This window comes from Ctenopharyngodon idella, chromosome 6 (genome assembly GCF_019924925.1).
Source record: "Ctenopharyngodon idella isolate HZGC_01 chromosome 6, HZGC01, whole genome shotgun sequence".
Taxonomy (NCBI): Eukaryota; Metazoa; Chordata; class Actinopteri; order Cypriniformes; family Xenocyprididae; genus Ctenopharyngodon; species Ctenopharyngodon idella.
The window spans coordinates 20,997,301-21,022,965 of NC_067225.1; the positions used below are offsets into that span (position 1 = coordinate 20,997,301).

The following is a 25,665-nucleotide window of genomic DNA, read 5'->3' on the forward strand; positions in this document are numbered from 1 at the left end:
ATGTTTCATGACTAGCAGTTGTATATCAGAGCATTTGTTTAAGTCTAATGACACTTTTTTTAACTATAGCGTGACTATATATACACAGTAAAACATCCAGTGTTAAATTAACACTTCCAGTGTCACCCGGTGTTTATATAATCTGGTGTGGATTATATAAACACTGGCAATGTTAATTTAACACTAACAGTGTTCATTTAACACTGGAGGTTTTACTGTGTACTTTCTCTTAAAATCTCTCTCTCTCTCACTCCAGTGCGGATGTAAACCCAGAACACCATGTGAAGATTCTTGAGGCACTTATCATGGTTGGAGGCCTAGTGGAGATACAAGCTGCTCCAGGTAGGCCATCAGCGGTTCTCATTATTTTCTTTATCTTCTGTAGGTTTGCCTTGAATTTTAATAACTCACTTTTGGAACTATGTGATTGTAAGCTTATTGGATCACCACATCTTTTGAGGATGGACATTTCTGGAAGTAGATGTGAGGTAGTATCTTCTGTGGATCTAGGCCAATGAATTGTGTGTGTTAGAAAGAGAGGTTGAGAAAATGGATTAGTTGATGTGGGTTCAGTAAATGTTCATGATACTTGCCTCCATAGATTGCTGCTTCTTTACTCCACTCAGACCTGACAAAACTTTGTTATTATGGATCTTCTGGCTTGACACGCCCTTTATTTTTTCCTTATGTACTGTAAGGGTGGTTTCACTACAGTGGTTCAGGTTGCAGGATTGCCAAATGACTGAAGAAACGTTATTAGTATGATGGTGTAAAACTGTACATTTCTTGTCTATTACCACCCACTGCTACTTATACCAATGATGGAAATAAGCTCAGCTAGAAGAGCAAAATATGTGGGAGAGCGTTGCTATAGTGTGACTATATTGTATTGCAATAGGTAGGACTTCAAAGTTAAAACTGGATAGCTAGTTAGCACATCATTTGTAATTGAAAGGGTTTAATGACAATATCTGGTTATGGTTACACTTGAAATAGTAACAAAATAGATGTATGAGATGATAAAAACATATACCATTAAGTTGTACCCAGCATGTATGTAAAATGTTACCTGAGAGATAGAAAGAGAGAGAGAGAGAGATTGATTGAGAGAGAGATAAAGTGTAGAGAGAAAGTGAGATGGAAGGCAGAGCTCATGTAGAAAGGAAGAGCAAAGCCCCCAAGAAGCAGAGACAAAGAAAAGAGATAAAAGCCCAGAGAAAAGAAGAGGCAGAGCAACAGTTACAATCTTCTTTTATCCCTTCCTTGACCATGTGACTGAAACCCAAATGTGAGATATTCAAACTGACCAATCAGCAGATTACAGCTTCCCCTGCCATACTAAAGGTGTGACAATAAGCAGACCCCCAATGTACACATCTTGGCCTACAGGTCTTGATCACTTATCAGCACCTCAAGTGCCTTTAGGAATTACAAATGGCCCTTTTTGGCAAGGAAAAGGGGGTTGGAACAGGAAAACAAATGTCTTTGTTCATTTTCAACATTACAGTACAATCCAAACATTTGAGTTTCAGTCATTGAACTTCCTGCAATATAGGCCTAGAAGTCTGGAGATAGACTGGAGTCGTAGACTGTTCCAGGAGGTTAACATTAGCCTTAGCTTTTTATAATAAAGGAATACAATAAATATGAATTAGATCAGTTGGATTTTTTGATGCAATTAAGCAACTTCATTAAGCAACTTAATGAATGATGTATAGTACATTCATTTCTGAATTTGCAGTACATCATTTTTGGACTGCAGCAAGCATGAGAAAACATATAGGTGCACAACAACACCGACAAATACTTTAATTCATAGTATTACATCTTTCCTGTTTGTACCCAATTTCTTCAACACTCAAAAAAAGAGCTCAACATTGAAGTTGGTCAAAAGCTGAATTAATTTTAAGAGGTAATTCGAAACTTTGCTCAACAAAATCTCTGACACACAGGCTCAGTTTGGGATGAGGTAACAGACTATAACTTAGAGCTAATAAATGCACCACCCATGGACACATACACAGATTTATGGGGTCTGGTGTGACCTTCTCTTACTGCTGTGGAGTCATAACTTTAGCCCCAAGGCAAGACGAGGGTAATGATATGGGTGGCAAGCTAAAGCTGAGTCTTACTTAGAACTAATAGCCATTATCAGACTTTTACCCTTATTTTAAACTATATTCAATTATTTAATTAGATTGGTTGTTATACAGTACCGTTCAAAGTTTGGGGTCGGTATGGATTTTGAAAGAAATGTCTTATGCTCACCAAGGCTGCATTTATTTACATATTTTGTTTATATCCAAATATAGTAAAAACATTATGACATGTTATTACTAGGGATGTGCCTGAAGCTGAACAAACTATGTTTGGAAAGGAAACAAACTATGGAGCCCCTAAAGGGACATGATGATGGAAAAAAATATGAGATGGGAGGAAAAAATATATTTCAATGCTTTTGCGTTCTCTCGCAATTATATAGTTGGGTAATTATATTGTATATAATTTGCATGCATCAGGGAGCCGCTATCAATATGCAGGTTATTGAAAACGCTTTTGAATGCATTTTTTTTTTTGAATTCCTATGATTCATATGATGGTAAAGCTGAATTTCAGCAGCCATTAGACTTCAGTGTCACATGATCCTTCAGAAATCATTCGAATATGCTGAATTGGTGCTCAAGAAACATTTCATATTATTATCACTGTTGAAAACATTGTGCTGCTTAATATTTTTGTGGAAACCAGGATTTTTTTTCTTCTACTGAAAGTTCAAAAGAACAGCATTTATTTGAAATTGGTATCTTTTGCATTATTATAAGTGTCTTTACTGTCACTTTTTATCAGTATAATGCATTCTTTGATCAATACAACTATTATTTTCTTTTCTTACACATTTTGAATGGTAGTGCAACTTTCTGGTTAAAAAAAAAAAAAAAAAATTAAAAACAATAGAAACATTTTTATTCCACTTGCATATTTTACTTGCACAGTACTACTAGCCCTCGAGCATCATTTTGAATTTGTGTGGATAAATTAACTCAGAATCTGCAGAGACTGAGTGAGACTCTCCTTCCTAATGGTTTCATCATCTCTTTCGCTAAAGGCTACATTAACAGGGGTCAGAAGGCACAGGAGGCTGGATGGGTGGCCTATGAGCAGAGTGAACCTCTTCACAGCCCAAAATGTGATTTTATACAAAACACAAAAGAGCAGCCAGAGCAAAAAAAATGGGTTAGAACACATTTATTCACATCATAACCCATCAACTTATGTATGACTTCCTTTTTGGAGGTAGCCCAGTAATGTACTTAGAGTGCTTTAGCAAACAACTGACCCCTCCTGGGCCTCCGGCTTTCCAGTTTGGCCCTAATGTGTTCCAGCTTGGTAAAGTTTGTTGGCAAAACATTGCGTTTAAAGAGCAATCTTTTGGGGGCCACGTCAGGCTCACTCTCTCTTGGATGACTGCACTTGTCAAATGCTGATGGATTCACTGTGGCTGTTAGCATGGGCTCTGGAGAGAAAGTGAGAGAGGAAAAGAAACGGAAAGTAGGCAAATACAAGAAAGCAAAGAGAAGAGTATGACGAATACAGTTTAGGAAAGGTTACAGTCACTCTTATACTATAGTTTTTTCTGTCACTGTCGGAGACTTCTGTTCTTTTTCTTTATGGAGATACAACAGAGGAAATGCAACTTTTCGAGCATTTTGAATGTGTATATGAGTCATTCTTGCTCTGTTCCAAAACCTTGCATGTAGGAATATTGTGACATGCTATTGCAGTTTACTGTTTTCAGTTTTAATATTTCTATTTTTATATATTTTAAAATGTAATTTATCCCTGCAATGACAAAGCTGTTTTTTTTTTGTTTTTTTTGTTTTTTTTAGCAGCCATTACTTACAGTTTTCAGTGTCACATGAACCTTCAGAAATGATGCTAATATGCTGATTTGGTGCTGAAGAAACATTTCTTATTATGATCAGTTGAAAACACATTCTAAGGCAGCAACACGTGTCCATTAAAAAGAAGATAATCCCATAATGCATTGCAATGAGGTCAGTAAAAGAATAAATCCAAGGTGGCTGACAAGCCAAAAGAAATAATAAACTAGTGATGAGGCGATCCACTTTAAAAGTTTGTAGTGTTTTATTTGTAATTTATTTAGGCAAAGTTGTATATACATTTAATATAGGCCATTTATTGGTTATAGACCATGGCATAAAAATAACCATCAGCTAGAAATGTAATATTGGTGCATTCCTAAAATAAAAGTGCATTTCATTTAATACTGAATTAAAAATTCAAGTAACACTTCACAATAAGGTCCCATTAGTTAATGCTAGTTCATGCATTAACCAAGATTAACTAAAATGAGCAAAACATTTGTCAAAATATTTATAGTTATCTTATATCATCATAAACATACTCCACACTGCTCCGGTGAGTTAATAAAGGCCTTCTGAAGCAAAGTGATGTGTTTGTGTAAGAAAAATATCCATATTTAACAAGTTATGAAGTAAAATATCTAGCTTCCGCCAGACCGCCTTCCGCATTCAACTTACGAAGAAAGTGTAATGCCTCTCGCAGTTCAAAACACTTACACTACGTCCTACGCCTTCCATATTCAACTTACGAAAAAAGTGTAACTGACGTTGTGTGTTCATCAGAAAGAAAAAAAGTCATATACACCTCGGATGGCTTGTGGGTGAGTAAACCTTGGGGTAATTTTAATTTTAGTGTGAACTAATCCTTTAATAATGTATTAGTAAATGTTGAAATTAACATGAACTAAGACTAATAAATGCTTTAGAAGAATTGTTATTTGTTAATTCATGTTAACTAATGAATGAACTAATATTAACAAATAGAACCTTATTGTAAAGAGTTACCATTGAGGATTATTATAACTTAGCGTTGTGTTTGCTATGTATGTTTATGATGAGGTTATCACACTGTTAGCTTATCAACATGCTAACGCAAAACACTGGTAAAATCTAAAATACTAAATGTAATAATTTTCAAAGAGTTTGACATTAGCATGTTGCTAAGATACATTAGAAAACAGATGCCTATGTAGGCAATAGGGAGCGAGGCAGCACACTTGATTTTGGAAACAAATTGACTGAGTTGTCTAAATTCTGTATCATCTAAAGGCCATGGAATCCTTTTTTTGTTTGTTTTTACTCAACCATCTTTCTAGTTGTTTCATTCTTTCTCATTTAGTAATGTGCTGAGTTGGCACATTTAAAAAAATAAAGAAAATAAAATAACATTTCTTGGTTTTGGCTGAGAGAGTGCTCATTTATGTTGTGTTGAAAAGTTAGATCTATATCTGTCACTCTCTCTCTATATATGTTTCTCTGTCCCTCCTAGCTTTCATTTCCCATCACTCAAAGCTGTTCTCGGTCAAGCCCTCAAGCACTGACTTTAACCTCCGTATATACACAAGCACACATGCACCCGTTCTCTCCTGAGGTCATGTTGCAGCCTCATGGAATTCCCCACTGGCTGACCCGGTGTCCCAGATGACCCAGTGAAAATGACCAGTGCTTTCTTCCGCAGCCTCTCAGCTGCACACAATCACATGCTTCAATGTACCATGTAATAATCTTTGAGCTGCTCACTCTATGGCCTTTGTTCCACAGCCCTTTTTTCCTTGCCCTATCTTCATCCATCTAGGGTCATTTGCAAGCACAAGCTCAAATTTGGCTTTCTGCTTGGTCATACAGCTCTCAAGCCTGGTCATTATGGGCAGTTGTAGAGCTGAAGTCTTAAGAGTGGGCAGTTAACGTGAGAGTAGATGAGGTCAGGTATGATGAATGATTGAACTATTCATGACATTTTATACTTAGAATGCTTAAGATTACTTTTGTACTGTATATTTCATGTGATATTAGCGTCAAGCTGTCCTCATACGCCATGGACTAATTCAACTGATCTTTAATGCTTAAGAAGAGCAGATGCCTTTTCTTTCCCCTTTTCTCTCTCTCATTCCCTGGCTTTCTCTCTCTGATTACACCATTTCTTCATTAAAGAGATAGCAATCTCATTAAGGTTGCCTCGGTTGCACTCTAAAACACATTAATCTTCCTTTAAGGATCCCCTGCCTTCTCTTAGCACAGGGCAAATCAAGCGCTGATTAATATGACGTGGTCGATCTTAAGCGGTTTAGCTAGTTCTACCACTGTTGATGAGGTGATCCAGAGAAAAATTAGCCACAGCTGATGTGTGACGTTGTTCAAGATTCTTTGCTCATTTGCATTGTAAAAACAGGGAGAGTTCATATGAATTGTGGACATGGAGCATATTCACTTTTTATTAATTCAATTTCTCATCAAGGATCTAATAATTAACTTTAACTGGATAATAATGTCATGGTCAGGTATTTTTTTCAACATATTTTTATGTTATATATATATATACATATACACACATATAATGTATTTATTTATTTATTTTAAGTATAAAAAAAAGTAATAATTATGACCTAAATCAGGAAGGTCTACTGGGCCTGTTGAGTATTAATTATGTGATGGCACATAATTAATATTCATAAGCCAAGCCTTAGGATTTTTAGAATAAAAAATAATTACTTTATTTATTAATCTTTTTTTATCCCCAAAATGAGGTTGTGTCAAATAACTAACGTCTGAGGACTGATTGGTCCCTAAAGTTTAGCAGCGTAAACCCCCATAGACACGCACACAATCACACATACACATTGTGAATCATATCCTCTGGCGATATGCCACCTAATCTTACTCAAATATTTGATATGAAATAGCCAGTGTGGAAAGAACAGGCATGAAGCCAGGAGACTCATTACTGTCCGCCCAATATTTTACACACATTAGGAATGATGAAACAACCTCTACACATAGATAAAAATCCTGACACTGTCATGTACTACACTAACTAACCATCCAACACAGACAAAAGAGTCTCTGATTTGTGGAATTACCATTTTTTAAAGTGCTATACTGCAAAAATTTGAAGCGAAATTAGTATCTGTATCTGCATGTCGACTGTAGAGTGATGAGTTATTTTTACTTTTACTAAGCATTCAGTGCTTCATTTAAAACAGGTGAAATGCACAATACTGCAGGTTCAAAGTAGCCTAAATTTTCCTTTAAATGTTTATTTCACAATAATTATTTGGATGAGAACACTTTTTGGCACCATGATACCCAGGATGGACTTATTCACCATTACTTTGAGAACCCTAAAATGTGCTTCCTGGTAGACAACACTGCCAAGGGCACAGGTACTTTACGGTTTATGTTTGTCTTGTTATCGGTAGCTCTGCATTAGCAGTTCTTAGGTTCCCCCCAAGGTCTGTTAGGCTGTTTTTTTTTTTTTTTAATGAGCAGATGATTTTAATAACAATAACTTTGTTTTCATGCCAAACAAATCCTTATATGGTGGCATGACAGTCCTTTTGTTGTTCTGAGGCAGTAATTATGCATCTTATGTATCTCACTTACACACACATGAACTTTTCTCTACCAGCTTAGCTGCTCTCATATGATATATGGTTTTGAAATGAGAGGTTTTTCATTAAAAAAGTGACCCCAAAACCATCAATTTATTATGTGTGTCAGGTATACACGTTGTTAGGAATGGATATAACCAGCGAGGCTGCTGTCTAAAGGCTTAGTTAAGATTTGTCTCTTTCTAAAAGCTTTGGTCTGATTCTGTTCACTGTGACTGACCCCAGGTCAGTATATGTGTTAGGGCAAGCTCATGTTCTGTACCTTTTAGAAATGCAAAGCTCATTACCATGGAGACTGCTTAGCATGTACTTACTTAATTTGTGTATGTTTACGTAGAAATTTTCCGTGCGCACTTAATGAACTAAGAATTTACATTGCTTCCGCAGCCGTCAGCTTACTTCATTGCCTCTCATCCAATTATGTGTTTGCTCAGCCATGACATCATATGCAGTACGCATGTGGATTTATTTGGTCAGATTTACATATAGACAAAAGAACGAATTTCCTCACATTCTGATTGCGAACAACTGCTCATACAGACTTAGAAAAGGCCCAGTGGACAGTAGTGCATGAAAAGAGTAAGCTTGTGTTTGTGCATTTGTGAATGTGAGTAAGTGCATGTCACAGAAGAATTTATACCACCATAAAAAGCATATAAATCCTAACACACAGCTATTCGACCTTGACTCTTTCTCTTTCTCTCCCCCTCTTCTTTTTTTTTTATTTTCTCCATGTCTTGCTCTGGCTCTTCAGGGGCAGAGTTGGAGAGACAATCCGGACCAATTAATATAACAAATTACTCTCACGCATGCAGAAATGTCATATGCAGATACACTGGCACTTTGCCAACAAAGGGAATTGGCCGGAAATAAATGAGAAAAAACAGCCTGGTTTCAACTTGGCAAAGAGAAATCCCTGTGACTGAGGATTTTTTTTTTTTATGTGCCAGGAAAGAGCAGAGTACAAATGAATGTGATCTTGGTGATGCAAAGGACAATAGTGATCTCCATCCCCAATCTGATGTCTTTTATGTTGAGACACACATGCACACATGTAGTATATGTCCATAATGGACATACTAAGGTACTTTTGTATTTGTAGTCTAAGAGAGTCACTATATCTCATAGTGCTATATCTTGCTTGATAATTTACATGCATTTCATGCCTTGCAAGCTTAAACATTTTACATTTTGTTGTGAAATTTTACTTTTACTATCTCTTGTCAGCTAGGTAAATGTCCAGAATATAAGCCAATGCCATGATACTTTATTGATGTTTGTGCTTATTAGATTTATTTTGCACTTATTAGATTGAACTCGTAGCCTTTCGGTCAGTCATAAATGAGGGTGTATGCTCCATTGCAAATTTCCAAACCATCTACGGCTTTCAGAGTGTTTTCAGTCAGTTTCATCAGCATGTGTCAACTTTAATGCATATATTTGTTGTATCTGTTTGTTTTGCCTCGCTTCCAGTTTTAGCACTGCCTTTTGAAGTACAAGGCCTTGTATAACTCTTTTCCACTGGGAACATGTGGATGATCGAGCGAATGGGAGAAAGAGAGAGAGAGAGAGGGAGGAAGGGATGGAGAGAGAGAGACTTAGACAAGTACAAGGGTGTCAAACTCAATATAAGTACAGCTTCAGTTTGAATTTCCTGTACTTACTGGAGAAGAACATAAAAGACTTACTTTTTTATATTTCACAAACTTAACTTTATATCACATTATGTTTTAATAACTGTTGGGAAAACTTGGCTTTGCTTTAAAAAGAAATCAGTTAGAATTTAGCATTATTTAGTTTTAGTTAAAAATAATAACCCTGGCCTGTAGTACATAGTATAACACTGAAGCCTAAAATATAAATGACAGGAAGTTGCCTTTAAACCCATGAGCCTTAGGTTTGACATCATCACGTTAGCGTGTCAGAAATTGGCATGTGAAGAGATGAAGGGTGAGATAGGGACAAGCTGTCAAAAGATGTTTGCCGTGACATACATGTGTTACCTGAGAGGCAGAGGGGCAAGAGAGTGAAGAGATGAAAGACAAACTAGCAAGATAAGAGTAGCATTGAGAACTTCAGATCAGCGCTGTGTAAATGAGCAGCGGAGACTTTGTCTGCTGTGACTGAGGCCCTAATGCGGCGTGATTTACGAGGCTCAGCCCTGGGGCTGGGGTTTTACAGCTTTTATGTGGTTGAGCAGTGTGTGCAGCACAGTTTATCAGGTCATCTGCACTGTCACCGATACCATCTCACTCTAGCCCGCAGAGAATAATGGCGTGACATTATGGGCCTTTAGCAAGCCCTTAGAGCAGGGGGTCAAGGTTAGCCAGTATGAAGATGTGAAATGGGCCCTGATATTGTCCTGAGCTGAGATGTGTAGAAACAGCTCTAATTTCTGTTCACATTTCAATAAAACAGCTTCCTCACCTTTCCTCTCATGGGCGGAAAGGTTTATAGGCAGTTGGGGGATCGTAATGGTCAGGGTGGCAAGATGGAAGCAGGCACACAATGACATCTCAGCCTCACACACACAAAGCCCCTGAGACCTCACTCACACAACCTCATAAACACTCATACACACACACACACACACACACACACACACACACACACACACATGCATACATCCACAAGTGTGGTCTGTATATATTGCCCTGACCGCTAGTGAAGGAGCATGGGAAATGAAATTTGCTCTCAGCGGAGTAGTAATACTGGTTATATGCTGTTTGAGTATTTGATATTGATGGCTTATTTTCTTTTTATAAATTGTTGATATCATAGTTTTACCTTAGGGCAATAAGTTGTTGTAAGCCTGTAATATTACATGTTGACCAGTCAAAAAAAGCACCAAAATAAGAACCATTTGTACTTCCATAGTTTTTTGGACATGATACTATGGTTATTCAATGTTTTGTGGATATATACAATCTGAGGACCTTGGGGTGCATTAAACCAAAGCATCGCTGTAATCATGGTATAATGTATATACTATGTATCTGATATCATCTAAATGATGTTATGATGCTCTTCATATGCCCAAATGTTAAAAATTACTATTTTATTTTATATAAATCTCTTGGGTATTTTAGTTTAGTTTAGTTTAGTTTATTCCTGCAGGTCATAGATAAAACCTACTCACTTTCGGTAGCACTTTATTTTACAGTCCTGTTCCCCATGTACTGTACATACGATGTACTTATTACAGTAATTGTAATAACTGTGTAATAACTATGTACTAAACCTGAACATACCCCTAAACCTAACCTTAACCCCAGTAGTTACCTTATATTACCCAGTATTTTCTTGGGTAAGTACACTGTAAGTACACATACTGTAAAATAAAGTGTAACCCACCTTTTATATGCTCATATTTTAAAAATGACTATTATTTAAAATAAATGTTTTTGGGTTTTCTTTTCTTTTCTTTATTTTGTTTATTTTTCTTAGTTTAAGTTTAAAAAAAAAAAAAAGTATATTGCTATAGAGCATAAATCAAACATGGCAAGTAGCAAAACTAGTCTGAAATACGTTCAGGGAAATTTATATGCATATCTCATCCTAGTTTCCTAGCGAGGCCATGAGGTCATATCTGGCAGACTGGCATATAGCCCTTAGCTTAGACCAGCTGTCTCTCTCATACCTGCTGTCCTCAGACACACACACCAATAACGTGGATATGACCATATGACCATGACCCTGCTCAGAGGTTTTCACCTCAATGCCAAAGGTGAAGAAGATTTGACCCATGAGTTTCATGCAAAACCACTCAGTATTTATTTCTGACCCCCCTATATTTTCATGCTCCAGGGGTTTCCCACTCTTTTTTTTTTTCTCCTAATCCTGCTGGGTTGAAATCACATGTAAAATGTCTGAAAATTGTTGCTTCAGATGCAAATTTTAAACCTAACAAATATTTTATGAAATACATTTCTTAAAGTGTTCGGGCTATATTTCTTTAAAATAATGGCACCTTGGTTTCTAGTTTTGCTATATAATTCAAAGACATGCAAAAGAAAACATGCAGTTAATGTGCAACACAGTAGTGTTTTTATATTCAAACACATTTCACACAGTAGTTGTGTTTCCCAGCTTCCTCACCTGTGAAAGTATTGAAAGCAATGCATCCGTTCTGCTGATGTGATTATGTAAGTACTGAAAGATAACTCTTGACAGAGCCTCTTCTCATCTGATGTGGGCTAAGCACAAAGGCCTGGGAGGCAGTGTGCTGATATAGCATCACAGAAGCTGTTGAGCTCACAATAAAAACCTCTCCCTGTGGGGTCTGACATCTTCAACGGCTTCTGCCATGAATGTGCAACATGATACCCTTTATTGAATGGCTTATTGCTGATGGAACAGAGACACTTTATCTCCAACGAGCTTCACTTCATGAGGAGCCTAGAAGAATATCCTGTTCATTATTTTGTTGTACAGTACGTAGCACACCCAACCATGTATCAATTAGTCCTAGAGTTCAGAATGTCCTGCTCTATTTATTGTATAAGCCTGTTGAGGTCAGGGTGGGTTTAGGCCAGTGCATTATTTTTCTTCTTGCTTAAACATGCCTTTGCGTTTTTCACATTGTGTCCTCTGAACCTAGTAACTGACTGCATGAAATAGGGTAAAACCTTGTGTAGATATGCATCAGGGATCGCGTCAGGGATATGCCTCAGTGCAGGTAACACAGAGAAAGAGTACACATTGTTCCTTTACATATACTACTGACATTGTAACAATACAAAGTTAGTATAAAATCGGCTAAGTTTTATTTATTGTTTGTTTATTGGTTTATTTAATCAGGGACAATACACATTAATAATACATAGAAAAAATGTAAAATGTGCCAGATTGGCTCATTTTCACCCATAGTTCCCTTAAAGTTACCCTTTTAAGTAAAGATGTCACAATATCAAAATTTCATCAGCTTTTAACAGTACTAGCAAAATGTCACACTTCTCGTTGCCAGATTATTTACAACAGCAATAAATGTGCTATTTCATACATTTCTGTATTTGAAAGTAAACAAAGTAAAAGTTAAATTTTAATATAAATACATTTAAACAAAGTGTATTTAATCAATGGAATATATCCTTCAAATATATATATATATATATATATAATTATCATAAACTGTTACAAAGAACAAAGATATAATTAATAGTTTCTCTTTTTCTTGTCAATATTTGTGTTTAATTAATATTAACAACATAATCTAAAAGGTCTATTAGGCTGAATTTACACTGCAAGGCCCAATGCACAGATCCAGTATTTTGACACATGTAGCTTTTTGTCCTACATGTTTACAATCACTGAAGTCAACACACTGTGTTCACATTAATACTTCACACTTCACAAAGGAGGAGAATTTGACCAAGAAGTGCATTTGATCGTTCAGTCGTGCAGAAGATCAAACACAAATATGGATTCAAAAGAGGCTTCCTGTTGCCTGTGGTGTGTACAAATGCAATATATAATACGTAATGCAATGTATATATGATACTGATTAAAATTATGCTTATCTCAGTATTTTAGCATTCACTCATTCACATGAACATGAATATAGATTTGGACGTTGCATGGGTAGTTCTTTGGACGTTTGTTGCAACATTGTAATGCAAATCCAAATGCAGTTAGTGTTGGGAAAGGCCAAACCCTGCTACAGATCCAGGAGCTCAAGGCTCTCTTATTGAATTAGCAAGGCAGCGCTTGAGCTCCATGGTGCATAGTCTTAGGCCTGCTCTAGGGTCTTAATCTGACTGGCTGTTATAGGGGCATTCTGCATGGTTGGCTAAAGGGATTCTCCCTGTGCTAATGAGTTTGGATTTCATTACTTAGAAATTGAAAGAGGCTCCCTCTGAATCCAATCAGGGCTGCCGTCTGGCTTCCAGAGCAGTTGAACAGGGTTTGTGCTGGGCTAGGGTTGAATCAGGTAAGTTTCCAAAGGTGAGTGACGTGTTGAAATAGAGTTTACATATTTGAATGGCATTTTGGGTCTTAGAATTAGTCCAACCCATACATCGTGTCTACACCAGACGCAACTTTTTTTGCGCCGCACCGCACCACAACAGCTAAAAGCTGTCTACACTGAACACGGCAAACCGACCGTTGCAAAGCACTTGGACTATCTCAGAAATAGAACAGGGAATCCGTTTACTGTCGGGAATTTGTTGTCACGTTGCATCGCATCCAGTGTAGACAATATCACTGATTATAATGGGTTCTATGATCTTTTGACGAGTCGCGTCACGCCGCTCGTGTTCGGTGTAGACACGGTGTTAGAATCTTCTTTTTATCATTCTAAAATGATCTATATTCTTGAATATAGGTATCATTTTATTTATTTATTTATTTATTTTATTCTATTTATTTTACAGCTTTAAAACCAAGCAGAAAGCACAGTCCGTAACCGGTAATCCTGACTAGTGCTCACTTACTTGCTTTTCCGTAAATCAGTTATGACTATTGAGCATATTTTTCGTCATTCTAATTCATATTCATGACCCAAACAGATAAAGTTTATATGTCTTTTAGTGTTCCTATAATACAGAATTGTGTTTTTCTGACACAGTCTGTCAGAAAACCGCTGCATAACTTGTTGATTGACTCGTAGCTTGACTGTCTCTTCATAAATCACGTTTCTTTAAATGATACCAATTACCTTTGAAACGGCTTTGCTTCAGAGCCCTGCTGGCTGAAGACAATTGCTCAATACAATTAAAGATGCCTCAGTCTTTAGCCTCTGATCCAGACCTGACAGACCAAGAGCAGATGTCAAGCCAAGATGGCAGGACAACCTTGAATGTCCCGAGAACCATGGCAAAAGATATATAATCATGTTGATTGAAGGTGTTTAGGTTAGCAAAAGCCTTTGTGGGTGCAGGGCTTTGTTTGGATGGGCATAAAAGTTGCATTTAGTTGACAAGATATTTAGAAGATTAAAGATAACATTGTTCCTAATTTGCACTGTCACTTCACATTTATCTCATTTCACATTTTAACACCGGACACAAATGAAAGAATGTCATTAAAGCAATATTTGGAGTTGCATTGCTTGTAAAACTGTACAAGTAATGAAAAAAGAGTAAAATGCAATCTAACTCCTGTTGCTGTGAAGGCTAATGTGAGCCACCTGGTGATTAAACATCAATACAAATTGTTAATATTTTCCGCTGGAAAAATTTACAAGCTTGGTCTTTTATAACCAGTGCTATTGTGCAAAATTATCTACTACAGCATACACAGAGATCATGTGATTGTCAGGCAGAGAGAATTCAGATAAGATCTCCCATATCTATATATCTATATATACTGGCCACAATTTCAGTATAATGAATTTCAATGACGACTGGTGCTGCCAAGCTCTAAAAGGAATAATATCATAAAAGTGGTCTACACGTCTCTTTCGCAATATTCCAAGTCTTCTGAAACCATATAATAGCTTTGTGTGAGAAACATACAAAAAGTCATACGTGTTTGGAACAACATCAGGGTGAATACATTTTAATTTGAGGTTGACTAATCTTTTAATATCAACACACAAACTGAATAAATAATTAAATTTAATACAGTACCACACCCATCTTTAATCTAAACTGAAATGAAATGTATTTCATGAGTTCTGAGTTTGGCTAACCAATTATTAGCCTCTGAGATCTCATAAAATAATCCAATATGGTAAATGAGTGCAATGTCTATGGGCCCTTAGGCCCCTCGCTAACCCCTAAGACCACAAGGAAAAAAAAGATTAGAAAGCAGCAGAGAAAATTAGGCTCTCATCACGCGGCTGCTTATTTACATTAATTGATGGAGAGACGCATGTTGATATATGATTAATTACTATAAATCCCGATTAGCACCCGAATAATTACTGAAACGATAACATGGTGGAGGAGAAACTGATTACGGTGGTAATTATGATAACCCCCCTCACCGCAAAGGTCCCAGTCCTCCCAGTCACAAAAGTATGAATGTGTGTGTGTCATTAAAATGAAAGTTCAGAAGGGCTGAGAGTTAAAGAGTTACTGTACTCTAATGAGTGCCAATTACATCAGTGACATTACCTGATAATTATCAAATGAAGAACCCCAGGGCCGATTTGTCGAGTGTTATCAAAGATGTGCCCTTTTAGAAACCCACAGGAGTCAAGACAGAGACAAAGATTGTGTCTTCCCTGCAAAAGCAGATATAATTTATTTGCAAGCTTTGGGACATAGCTTTTTATGGTGGCAATTGATATTTGAGTGTTGGCATTTTGGGAGCATCTGCAGTCAAGATTCTTGCCAGAATGTTTTGGATGGATTGGATTTTGTTACATATTTAAATTATGTGACTCTCAAAGAGGATCTTAACCATACATTACATACATTGGTAAAAACTCGGGCATCTCTAAAAAAAAAAACTAGGACTGATGATTTGATTTCTGATCAAATTGCTTTATGATTTTTATATTCAAAAGTTTAGGATCAGTAGTAACTATTTTGAAAGTCTCTTGCTCACCAAGGCTACATTTATTTGATCAAAAATACAGTAAAGACTAATATCGTGACATTTTATTGCAATTTAAGGTAACAGTTTTCTATGTAAGTTATACCTGTGATGCCAAAGCTGAATTTTCAGCAGCCATTACTCCAGTCTTTAGTGTCCTTCATAAATTATTATAATATGCTGATTTTTTTTTTTTTTTTTTTTTTTTGATAAATATAGAGTTAAAGCACAGCATTTATTTGAAATAGAAATCTTCTATAACATAATTAATGTCTTTACTGTCACTTTAGATCAATTTAATGCATCCTTGCAATTTCTTTCCAAAAAAAAAAAAACATCTTCCTGACCCCAAACTTTTGAATGGTAGTTTATGGAAATTAGTTATTAATATTTTTAGTACATTTAATTACTATTTCTTAATATTTTTATTACAGATGCTATGCTGACGGTGGACTCGCAAGATGGTACTTTAAGCCTGCATTTCTCCAATTCCTTTTTCACTGAATCTACGTATTGGTCAGCAGGCATTCTTAATTGTTAATTGTTTTATTGTGTTGTTTAATTGAACTAAATGAAAGTGTCAAATTGATGACCTAGTGATTCAAAAAATTCAAATTTGTCGCAGACGCAGTGCTGCTATAGCAACAGTAACAGAACTTCTCAATGGCTTCTTCATTATCAGCTACTGTAGTAGATGATTTAAAGTAGCTGGCTCTTCTGAAAGCCGAGGCCCTTGAGCTGAAGGACTCTAATGCAGTTAAAGTGAACGAAAATGCAAGCACTATGCTTAGGGCTTTGTTAGTGTGGTAAAATCCCATGAAAAAAAAGACAGTCCCAGACTTTATAATGAGAGTAGTACCTCCTCCACGAAACAGTCAAGGGGATTGTGATGGTTCTGACCCTCAGGACCAGACGAGAACGGTAGAGGGACAGAGGAAGAGAAGAGGGAAAGACGGCATTAGATGGCCCCCAGGCAGATCTCAGACTGGGGCTGCTTTCCTCAGCAGATTCTCACGCCATCTCTTTGCTCCACTTTTTCTCAGTTTCAGAGTCTGAGCTAACTTTCAGCAAAGTCTCATTTACCTCCCCCTCCTCCTCCTCCATTCTCCAGCAGAGTTATATAAGCATGGAAAAATATGATCTCTCTTCTCTTTCTACTGTGCTGCCAAGTAGCTGTATATAACTGATTATAAAATTTGTTCTTGTTCTGTGCACAGTTTCCAGACTAGAGTCTGTCTGTGTGTCGAAATTTCTGCCTTTAGGCAAGAGTGTTTGTGTATGTGTGTTTATTAGCTGAATAGGGATGAGTTCAACAAACACTGACGATCAATAGAAAAGTGCTTAGGATAGTTTTTTTTTTTTTTTTCTTCAAAGGTCTCCTTTGAACATTTTTTTTTTTATAGAGAATGATGCACAGGAATCCAACATTTCAGACAAAATAAAATAAATAAATAAAAAAAACTGAGAACTAATGAAGAAACCCTTAATGATGTTGATGTTTTCTCAACCTCATTTTGTTCCAAACTATATATGCTTTCTATTTTCTGTGGAACACAAAAGAACATATATTGAAAAATGTCTGCGGGTTTTTTTCTGGTGTTTTTTCCCCCTACAATGAAAAGTCAATGGGGTCCAAAACGGTTCTTCACAATATTTTCTTTGGTGTTACACAGAAGAAAGAAAGTCATAAGCCGCTTTTCCACCATCGGGCCGAACGGTACTTATTGTGTACCCGTTCCGTGCCGTTCTGGGCCAGCTGGTACGGTTACGGTTTCATTTTCCACTGTGGGGCTGATAACGGCCGCTCTTTGGAATGTAATACAAAAGCGTCAATCATTTCCTTGGTAACGCAATGGTTTACTAAAGATATGAGATGTAAATAACGACCGCATTATGGAGGATGATCAAATACTTCTTTTAATTTTATTATTAATTTGTTTACGTCGCTCAAATAGAGCGCTTAGCCAGCTGTAGAGAAACTAGTAGCCAGGCAACAGACATGTGACCGATCCTGAGCGGCGACATCACTTCATGGATTCTACCAGAACGATTCAGCATGGTTAGACAACCGTGCTGAGAATTCTGGGCCGAGAACGGTTTGTAATCGTGCCGTGCCGTACCAGGCTCAAGTGGAAACACAACTGTAACCGTTCCTTACCATTCTAAGAACTATTCGGCCCGACGGTGGAAAAGCAGCTATACAGCCTTGAAACAACGTGAGGTGAATACTGTAAATGATGACAGAATATTCATTGTTGGCTGAACTGTCCATTTACTCTTTCACATTATACTTATTCGAGGTGTACATTTTGCCAGTATGTGTATTCTATTTGAATTTAACTCATGACCTTGGCATTTCAAGTTTCGACTCTACTAGATGAGCAACAGTTTGTGTGGCAGTAAACATGTGATGCACCTCATGCACATATCGCAAAATGAATTAGATCTTTCCCCTTTTCAGTTACATTTTGTTGGGGTGGAGGGGTCTTTTTCAAGATCAACTACAGATGCACCATTTTACCATGTACCATCTGCGCTTTGATTTTTTTTTTTAGACACTTTTTGGAACTTTGAGGGACTTCTGTGGTCGGCTTTGCAGTGGCTGTAGCTGAGTTTGCTATTAGATTAATGGAAATTTGCTCTGTGGTCTGTCATCAAAGCTGCTCTCTCACGCTGCTTGAACAGCAGTGAGCAGACTGCCAGCAGCTTCTCGAAGCCAGAAGAACATCTTTCACGAAGGCCTCATCAGACCTTTACTCTGCCCTACTTGCTATGTTGTTTTGTTGTCATGCTGTCAACTCACTATGCTGTTTTATGTGTGCTTTCAGCACATGTACAGTGGTAAAAACCAAACTGTGGTTTGCAGAGGGGTAGTATAAACATAGATCTTGGAGGATTCAGCTCGTACATCTATGGTTGAGTCATAAAGAGAGGAAGGAGTAAGGAAATGTGAGGCAGCGAGAGGCGGGTGCGTTTCCAAGCGAACCCCCCAGGGATGCAGCTATCGGCCAGCCTCCAGCCACTGCTTGCACCCACAGCTCAGCCACTCTCTTTAGGCAAGCTTTGGCAGTCTGCCTCTTGTCTCTGGTACTTTATTGATAGAACGCGTCTCCCAGGCCACACTCGTTTTGCCTAATGATGCTGTCAGAGAAGAATGCACTCCCAAGAAGCCACCAGTCCTCAGCGTCGCACGCAACCTAACCAAAAACTTTTTCATGCTCTGTTCTTCTTTATTTACTTTCTCGTTTTCTCAAACTTTTTTAGCATTTATAGTGTTTGAGAACATTAACAAAAGTTGATGATCAGGTCTTAATTAAAAAATATTAGTACTGCAGGCTACCATCTACTCTGCAGAAAATTTAGCTAAGATTAGAGCTACTCTTTAGGGATAGTAGCTAGTTACACTACAAGCTACGTGGCAAAAGTAGTTCGCTACATTTAAGCTGCTTCATATTTTTATAAATAGAAAAAATATTGACCGATGGTAGGAAAATAAACAAGTAAATGTATCTAGATTTAAGCAGGTTTCAATATTTGTACTGGAAAACAGTACGAATAATACTGAGAAAGACATTTTTGCTACCACCTTGCTACTGAGCAATGTAATAACTATTGTAATAACAATGTAATAACTACAGTAACTAGCACTGCTATTTGATGTTATTCGAAAACTTTAAAATATGCTTGTTTAGAAAAGCAAAACTAAAGCCATGCATGTGAACAACTGGAAAGAGCAAGTCCTATGCTTCTCAACCCCAAAATGTCCTATAACAAGTTTTAGCCTTCCTTTCACCACACTGTTAGTATTTGAGATGTCTCGTCAGGGTGAGGCCTGGTCGGGAGTTAGGTTTTTTGAAAAAAGAAAAAAAAATCCCCTCAACCTCAGACTATTCAGTCCTGGGGCCACTGTTCCACCAGCTCTTTCCCAGGCTGCACCCTCAATGACGTATTGCAGCATTCACAGCAAGTGCTACAGGAATAGAATGTGGTGCTGCTTGTACTGTATACTTACAGAAACATGCAGCTCCAGTGCGTGGCCAGTGGTGTGCCAATCTTCTTTCAATGTATCTTCCCACATTTATCTGGCTTGTTTGTTTACTTGTGGATTACATTGCTGAGGGCACCCAGGTCTACATTGCATGAATGCACCTAAAGGACAAGCAATATCAACATTGGTGGTCACTGTGAAACCCCTTAGCTGTCTTTTTAAGGCTTCCCCTGTTGGAAAAATCAAGCTTAAGCTGTGTTTTGGAGCAAGGTAGATCTGGTCAAAGCTGGTTATTAACCAGTTATCATGTTTCAAAACCAGCTTGAACGTTTTAAGCTACAGTAGTACAACCAGCTGATTGCTGGTTTGTTGCAGAGGTGGTCTGCCTGCTAAATAAGTTAGACATCCAAAGATAGATTTTTGTAAATTCACAAAACTTTTTGTTTTTTCCCAGTAGGTTTGTGTATCTTGTTGTACAGTGTTCACTTTGACTCTTTTGAGGTCTAACTTAGCATGCAACTGTCAGCTACCTGTCCTGGTAATAGTCATGTGATATATGCATTTTATTTTAAGTCACCTTAGAAACAAAGCATTTGCTATAATGTGAATGTAAATTTAGTTTTTTATTGTAAGAGACAAAAGAACTTTGGACATTGTGTTGATGATAATTATTAGATTTTCTTCTTATCAACAAAGAAGACGAAGACGGCCTCCTTATACAATTAACAGTGTCCCTTCTTAATACTCAATCCATAGACAACCTTAAGTCAAATGGGCTTACCGTACCAAAGCCGGCTGACAAGTTCTATTACAGAGGATCGCTAAGATGGCAAATGACTTAATTCCATTCAGTCACAATGAACGATAATGTTAATCTATCAAGATCCAACTGTTAATGGTGGAAGCCAACTTAACTACTCTAATGATCTTTACTTCTACCTCTGTCTTCTTGGTGCAGATATGCAAAGACAATAAGAGGCTCAGCTTGAGACCTCTTTAATACCTTACCTTTAATACCTTGAGAGAATTACTCAGGGCTAGCACTGGTCAATTAAATGATGGGTTTGGACTTGGAAATTGGTGAATAAATGGTTCATGGAGAGAGGTGATAGGATTGAGAGTGAGCTAGAGAAAGGGACTGGGAAAGCACACCTGCTGTGCATGCAAAAACATGCGCACACCTTTGCGCTTGCAATCCTGAAATACTCTCACAAGACTTCTCTTGTTTTAACCTACCTAGATGCATGGTTCAGGAAGACACAAAAGCCAGAATCCCACAGGCCCTTGGATCCCATTTGGTCTTAAAATGAATCAATCTGATTATTCTCAAATGACCCTATAGCTAATTGATTCATGTTTAATGTTCCTTGAAGTGACTCTGGGACAACAGGCAAAAAATAAAAAATAAATAAAAAATACTGCCTACTAATGCTGACTGTGGCAATCGAAGGCCACGTTCACACTGTCAGTTTTTGGGAATGACAACCGCATTTACTTACAGGTGTGAGTCTTGAAATGTCCTGTTCACACAGCAACTTACAGTAGCGTCTGGAACACTCTCTGTATGAACATGCAATGAGAGTCAAGCCCGTATTCTCTTACTAATAACGACAGTGACCAACGTAATATTAAAGATGGCGACGTCCATAAAACTGAAAAGCATTATCACTTTTGACATGACAAGAGACTAATTTAACCAGGAGTTCATCCATCAAAACTCATTAACCAACAGCAGCATGTAAACACGCGCTAGCCAGAGTCTTTAACCGTTGCACTCACGTGTCACATCCTTTGCGACGTCTCGCGCATGACACGGCATTTGAATTTGGAAAAGAAACACAAAACTGACCGCTCCTGAGAGAACAGTGACTGGATCTAACACCTTAAGATGACGCACAGCTCATATCTCTGTCGCAGTAAGTTACCGAAAGCGAAACCACTCACAAAACACCTTAGCAGAGCGGCTCTCTCACACTGTATGATGTGACAGACAAGTAGTTGTCCAGTGCGGTTCCGTTCACACAGCGCGAATATTTGTGAGAATGCGGTTGTGAGTCCTGAAAATTTACAGGTGTGAGTTTGGTTATAGAATGTGGTTGTCACTTCCCTAAATAACCATACTGTGTGTGAATGTAACCGTATTAAGGACTCAAATACAGGACTGACAACCGTATTCTGCTGCTGTGTGAACGTGGCCATAGTGAAATCCAGCCAATACTGACCTGGCTAGTATATCACACCACAAATTCTTTAACCAAGTCAGATCAAGAGCCTTAGATCTGTGAGACTTAAGGCGTCTGGATTTCTGTAGGTTCGGAAGTACTTACTCTTTTTATCTTTTTTTTTATGGCCTTTGGATTACCCAGGGGTTTTATTGTTAAGATGTATTTACACAAGAGGGAAGCTGATATGCTTTATGGCCCTGATAAAGGTTTATGACGAAAAAGCAAGAATATTTGCTGGCAAAACCCCTTACTTTTGCAGGGTGCAAATAAAGTGGATGGCGTATAATAGTGACTTTGTCATTGAAGAAATTTGGGAAGTTTTGTGGATAATATTCATTACTTCCAACAAACTCCATTTTTAATTTTTAATTTTATTTTATTATAATATTTTGCATAAAGAAAAATCGTAATTGTTTCCACATGGAAATGTTCGTTCTTGTCCCTGTCCACATTCTTTGTCCCTACTTTAATACATTACAAAGGGTTGTGTTTTGCCACTGAAAGGGAAAAATGAAAATGATGCAATGAACATGATGCAAAATTATTATTAATTTTTTCTTCATGTAATTTATGCAAAGAGGCTGACAGTCTGTACACAGCTAACATGGGTCAACCACTAGATTGTCTGTCTAGACAAGGCTTAACAGTAATGTACACTTGGCTTAGATCTGTCACAGGGACCTATTTAATAGCTTCATCTAATTTTCATTCAGTTGTCAAGTCAAAGCAAGCAGTATAGATTTTACAAGGGAAGTTAAAGCATTTTCTACATTTATAATAGTATGTTCTATAGTCTTGTCCCTTGACAGGACCACATTCGATAGACACTGTCTCTGGACATTTTCTGACACTATCCTCACTGTAGAGAAAATATACGCATTTCCTGCTTCACTGGAGCGTCTGTCTTTTACCACAGCTTGCGTGCATGTTCGACACCCCTCTACAGCAGGGCTGGGAGGGGATCAGGACCATAAGGATTCATTGGACAGGAGGTCCCAGAGCAGCAGCCATCATGCCAAAGTGACAAGCAAAGCCACTGCTTCTGACAGGCTGCACTGTGAACCAGCGCAACTTGTCCTTGCCGTGTAGTGTGTAAAAATGTGTTCATATATGTGTGTGTGTGTGTGTGTGTGTGTGTGTGTGTGAGAGAGAGAGAGAGAGAGAGAGAGAGAGAGAGAGAGAGAGAGTGAGAGAGATAGAAAAAAAGAGATGTTGTGAGTGGTTGCACTTCAGGCGAGGGATTCCATCGCGTGCTTTCTGTCCCAACCTCTCACGCGAGCCCAGACGTCTGGCTGAGAGCTGTGGCTCCCCTCCTCCCTCTTTCCATGCATCTGACCTCCAGCACTCTCTCCAGAGACTTCAAGCAGATACTGACAGGGCTCTTCATTTGATAGAAGGCTTGTATTGATCTATTCACCTGGTGGCACATGAATACCAAACACAGCAGATGCAACAAAAACAAATAATCTGTGTCTGTTTTTAGTGGAGTTATGTCTTACATAAATCACATCTTTTGTGATTAGTTCACTTTCAAATGAAAATGACCCCAAGATTTACTTACTCTCAAGCCATCCTAGGTGTATATGTCTTTCTTCTTTCAGATGAACACAATCTGAGTTATATTAATACATATCTTGACGCATCTAAGCTTTGTAATGGCAGTGAACGGGACCAACGAGTATAAAGCTCAAGATGGTGCATCCATCCAAAGCAAAACATACTCCACACGGCTCCGGGGGGTTAATAAAGGCCTTCTGAAGCGAAGCGATGCATTTGTGTAAGAAAAATATCTATATTTAGCAAGTTATAAAGTAAAATATCTAGCTTCCGCCAGACCGCCTTCCATATTCAACTTAGGAAGAAAGCGTAAGTGACGTCGCATCAGTTAAGCTTTTTTTTGTAAGTTGAATATGGAAGGCATAGGATGTAGCGCAGGCATTTTGAACTGTAAAAGGCACTTTGGATGGATGCACTTTCTTGAGCTTTATACTCGTTGGACCCGTTTACTGCCATTATAAAGCTTAGATGCGTCAGGATATTTATTAATATAACTCTGATTGTGTTCATCAGAAAGAAGAAAGTCATATACACCTTGGATGGCTTGAGGGTGAGTAAAGCTTAGGGTAATTTTCATTTGAAAGTGAACTAATCCTTTAACACACCTTTAAATATTTGTTTAAAAAACAATAAAACAAAAGTGCTTGTTATTGATTTTGTTTCTATGTAAACATTGTCACTTACATTAATGTAAACACCTGCATCCAATCTGGGGATAAAAGATAACTCTATCCACGAGTTTCCAAGACAACTGAGATACTCTGAATTGACAGAGCCTGGCCAGTCTGGGTTTTATTGGTGGCTTTTGTCTTGGCTCTGAAGTAGATAATGTTTACTACACCCAACAAACTGCTTGTGTGTGCTCTGTTTTTTGTTTTGTTTTGTTTTGTTTTGTTTTGGTTCTGTTTTTTGTTTCATTTTAAATATGTTCCTTTTTTTATTTTTTATTTAACTTTTAATTTCAGTCGCACACACATAAGTATCGCCACACTACCTTTTTAAAAAATAAAAAATAAAAAAAAACAGCTCCTTTTTTCAAACATTATATTATAAAGAGTGACCAAATAGCTGCATCTTTATGCTGTCTGAGAGTCTTTGGATTGTATATTTTCAATTTTTATGCATAAAAAGACTTTTTTTTTAATACCATTCTGTCTGTTTAGAATTAAAGGAGAGGATCAGGTGACATTACCCTGCTAAGGTTCATCTTCAGTACAGTATCCACTCATTGTGCTGGCGTGGTGGATATCTCAGTCACTTTCCTGGATAAAGTATTCCCATGAATGGATTTACATTGCAAAATTATACCCATGGAGCCTTGTGGGAAATCCAAGCCTCGCTTAAAGAAGGTGTCCTCCCTCTGAACCAGGCAAAGAGGAAAACCCCGTCTTTTTGACTTAATTCCTGCGTCCTCAGCGAAGGCTTTGGTTTGTGTGGGAAACAAAAGCGACCTACCATGTTAACATTCTTTTGAAATGCACAGAAAGCTTTCTGAGGTATAAGCGAACAAGATTCTAAAGCCTTGTTTTACAATAGCGCATCTGAATTTCCTCCTCCATCCTTGATCCTTGAGTGAGCTCCGTATAATGAGCCTTTATACACTACAAGGCATATCATGTTATAGGCTATACTTTGAGTGTGTGTGTAAAATGCAGGAGTCCTACATTGTCCTTGTCACTGAACATCAGTAAAGCTGACTATCACATACAGATGTGTAACATGCTCTTTCATCAGTCCACTCGGTGTAATCTTTTGAAACCAGTATAATCTCTTCATACTGGTAAAATCTAATCTCCTTGACACACTGTTTGTGTAAAGTAGTTAATCATCATCATTGTTGAGGTGTACTTGCTATAGCATCAGTCTGATGCTTTCATGCCACATCCTTTAAAGGGTTAGTTCACCTAAAAATGAAAATT

At 37.6% G+C, this 25,665-nt stretch overlaps 1 protein-coding gene across 1 annotated transcript in view; it reads left to right on the top strand.

Annotated features, from left to right (window-relative positions):
- Window positions 1–25,665, top strand: part of pik3r3b (phosphoinositide-3-kinase, regulatory subunit 3b (gamma)) — a 171,137-nt gene that overhangs the window by 97,084 nt on the left and 48,388 nt on the right. The window contains exon 7 of the mRNA XM_051896973.1: window positions 257–342. Coding sequence (XP_051752933.1) covers window positions 257–342 — 86 coding nt within the window. The remainder of the gene's footprint in view (window positions 1–256; window positions 343–25,665) is intronic.